Raw genomic sequence first — 3,922 nt, forward strand, 5'->3', positions numbered from 1 at the left:
CAGTGCCTCTTCTCTCCGTTGCCAGAATAGTGCCCCTCTGTTAATTGGACCTATAATGCTGATAGTATGGTATGGCAACTTTTTCCTTTGCACGAATCGTCTAATCTTGCACCGTCTCGCACGATGTGCCACGGAGACGTCGATCCGTAACTAGGGAGCTTACGAAACGACGACGCCGACGGCAACGACGACGCTATAAAACAATAGATTTAGTGAGCAAAAACAATTGCTCTGCACGCTCTGCACGTGCGTTTTTCATTTTGGTACATTTCTTTGCCGTCATCTCCTAACTGACGACGTGAAATGACCAAATTCAAGGTTCTGTGGAGGACGTTAGCACATGACGATGAATTTTCAATTCTCTCTCTACGCTTCCAACTCACTCATACCAGTTTAATTCCTCGACAGTTACTACGCATTTTTAACGCGAAACGACATGAAATAGTTTCTTAGTGATATAAATTGTATTTTTAAATGAAGTCCTCGTAGCCGCCGTCGTTCTCGTTTCGTAAGCTCCCTAGTATTTCGTGTCGAATGGCATAGGTCTACTCCTTTGAATTGGTTGGATTCTGAACTTAAGGTATTCATATCACCTCATCTGGTAACTTTGCCTCGTTGGTCTGTTCTAATACGGATAATATAGGTTTTCTTTGTCTACGAATTTATTTAGTCATCAACTTTGTTGAATTGTTGTCTATTGGTAAATTCCTCAAAATAACAGGTAATTGTGACCTAACTAGGTGAACAAAATTGTTGGCCGACTGTTTGTATTTTGTAACGCCGTGGAGCAGGGGCAAGGCAAAACTAGTACAGTCCTCTTAGGACCTTAGAAAATGGAACTCCTGTCACCCTCGGTTTACTATAGTTCTGGGAGTTGTAGGACGTTTTTTAGCGAGTTTTGCGACCCTTTTGTGACAAGCCTCCCCTAAAGTGTGAGTGTTGAGCCCGAAGACTGCTGTCGTCACAATGCCATTTATTCTCGGACCAGTTTTGGATCAACGACCAGGATACCGACCACTTCAAATCGGTCTGCAAGACAATTTTTTCGCAATTTTGCCTTGCACCATCATAGTATAGGGACTTTCCTCTCAAGCGCAGAAACGTGTTCTAAGGGAACACAAATCATACTTTAGCAACATCTACGTTAAGGATATCCACTCACTTGGTTTGACGTTAGGGTACTTAACAAGTAACTTTATTAATTCTGACTTATTGGTAAGTACAAATATGTTGTGATAAATGCGCGCTAAGAAACTAAGTATTAACAACATGAATACAGAACGTGGTCAGTTGCTTTCCACTTCCTTCTAAGATGATAATTCGTCTCGTTTATTCCAATTGTTTCCATGCGATGGCTATCACCACGTTTAAAGCCTGTATGTACTTTTTCTAATGCAATAAGTCATAAGAGAGGATACTAACATCTCATTCAAGATAAGACCGCGTGCCGAGAAAGCTTACAGAAAGATTACGTCATGAAAAATACTCGCGTACGCTTTTTATTCACGAGTTGAGTTTTCTGATACGAGACAAAGAGTGAATAAAAATCGTTCAAAGCATTTCCCATGCTGTAATGTGTTTATTTTATAGGTACTGAGATTTTTTTTCGTGGTAGTGTTTCATAGGCAACTTTATTTCGCACAAATGGAGCGGGGCAATGAATTCAATAAAAAAGGATTAAAAATCTCCTAACCGACAACTTATTTAATAAATTTTAGATTACTTGCTGTGCTTCAAATATTCCAAAGTAGTCCAAAGTGAAGAGTGTTGTTTAGCCAGAGTGCTTCGGAGCAAACTTTTCTCGTACTATATTTTTAATTCGTCGCTTGTCAAAGCTACCTATGCTCTGGATTTATTGACCTTCCCTTGCTTCTTTAGTCGTTTTTGTTTGGACTAAAAAAACTACTCCTGGTTTTCTCAAATACCAAGTTGTTTGTTACGCTTGCGGAATAGCCATTTTTCTTCAGTTGTCGTTCCAAGCTTTCCTCTAAACTTCAAAGGAAAGCCGCCTCTTCTTATTCATTGCCATCTTCAGTGCGGACGGAGATGATAAATATATTCAGTATTCATTCAGCTCAACCGCTGGAATCACTTCCACTTTCCTATCTCCGGCCTTTGTTTTCAAAAGTCTTTCAAGCAATCTTACATCTCATTCAGTTTATTGAGCGACATTTTTGGTTTCTCTTTCTAAAATAAATTCCCCAACTGAGCAAACAGAAGCAAACCTTCCTTGTGCCATTTTTCAAAGCGCGCGATTTTTGTACAACGGCTGTTGGATGACGTTCTATTCAGTCCATTCGATATGTTCATTCATCACTATTGAAATTTCGTCGTTCGCGTTGCTGGTTGACGAACGATATTTCTTCACAATGAAATTTTCTCATTTGAGTTCCTGATTGGCTACATTAAGAATCAGTTCGAATTTTATTCACTAAGATTTTCGTGGATAAATCTCAGTACTTATGAAATAAATAGAATTTCTTAACAGATCATGGAATCGCGTCATGTGCAAATTCGTCGAACAGTTTCCTTTACCGCTTGTTTCACTTCTCGTATCTTCCAGCAGTAAAGAATTGGGTTTAATGAGGAGTTGAAGTAAACTAAAGTCCCTGTCAGTCCCCAAACAAGGACAGTGAAACTTGTTAGATCCTTCTCAGCAGTGAACACAACCTGTGCGATACCATAAGGCAGATAACACACAACTAGAGACAACTGCACTAACAACGCACCGTATACTGTCTTTCTGTATAGCACTATGTTCAATGGAACTCTTTCGCTTCGTCTTGTTTTATTAACTTCAGTTTTGTTGAAGCGCAGGGCAAAGAAAATTTTTAAGTAGGAGGAAAATGACGTTAGTAAACAAACGGATATAATTATATTACTGACTATGCTAAGGGCGCCTTTAAGAAACGAAACGACTGTACCAACGATGGAAAACACCCAAAAGATTGTTACAACCATGTAAGCGCGGTTCAGGGTCACAATCTGTCTGTATCTGAGCCTCAACGAAAGAGCTAGAAGTCTATCCACACTTATCGCAGTGGTTGTCAGCAAGGACACGGAACACAAGATGTACGATGCCAAGAAACGTGCAATGCTTGTATATCGACAAACTTCAAAATCCTTTTGCAATTCTGAAATCCACGTGGCCGCAGAAAGAGGGTGTACAAATAATCCGACGCAAAGATCAGTTGTCGCCAAGGTACGCAACAAGAGTTTGGAGGGCGCGTGAAGCGAAGTCTCTTTGTGAAGAGCGAGTAGGATCAGCGAATTTCCAAAAATTGCAGTTACACAGAATGCAATGTTCAATGCTAAGAGACAGGTCAGCTCTTTGCTTATTTTTCCATCGGAAAATTTTCGTAAACAAGTCAAGTCTGCCAAAGTTGCATCATTTTCACCACTAGATGTAGAAGAGTAGTTTACTTGCGCCATTGGTGGCATTTGCGAATGAAGACAAATGTATATTGACGCAGGCTTAAATAAACAATCTCAGTTTTCCTTCTTTAATAATTCATTTTGTAAATCTCATGACTTTCCCTAATCCAGAAAAAAAAAAACAGATTAGCTGCTGGTCTCTTTAACTTAAGAGAATACATCGAACAAAAATTATTTTCCCCGTGATTTTATGCACAGTTTCCATGTACATTGCAACTCTGGCGGTATAGAATTATAATTTCTTCTGGCTTAATATCTTTAAAGAAATCGGGATCCTGGTGCTATGGGGGGAAAAGAACAACAATAAATTTAACATGAAGGACTTTCAGATGCTTTATTTTACTAATTATAACCTTAACCTCCACCTGCACTAAAGGAAAACAAAACTGGCTTCTACATTTCCTTCTTCCATGTAAAAACGTGTTCTTAGTTTACTTTAACGAACCTGGTTACCAGCTATACGACCGGAAGGTACACTAAGTAGGGA

General features: G+C 39.3%; 1 protein-coding gene across 1 annotated transcript; it reads right to left on the reverse strand.

Annotated features, from left to right (window-relative positions):
- Window positions 1-1,182: 1,182 nt before the first annotated feature.
- On the reverse strand, window positions 1,183-3,432 carry LOC138034634 (adenosine receptor A3-like). Its single transcript, XM_068881845.1, has one exon. The coding sequence runs from the start codon at window positions 3,430-3,432 to the stop codon at window positions 2,503-2,505; it is 930 nt and encodes a 309-aa protein (XP_068737946.1). The 3' UTR covers window positions 1,183-2,502.
- Window positions 3,433-3,922: the final 490 nt, after the last annotated feature.

The sequence above is a fragment of the Montipora capricornis genome, unplaced genomic scaffold, assembly GCF_036669925.1.
Source record: "Montipora capricornis isolate CH-2021 unplaced genomic scaffold, ASM3666992v2 scaffold_135, whole genome shotgun sequence".
Taxonomy (NCBI): domain Eukaryota; kingdom Metazoa; phylum Cnidaria; class Anthozoa; order Scleractinia; family Acroporidae; genus Montipora; species Montipora capricornis.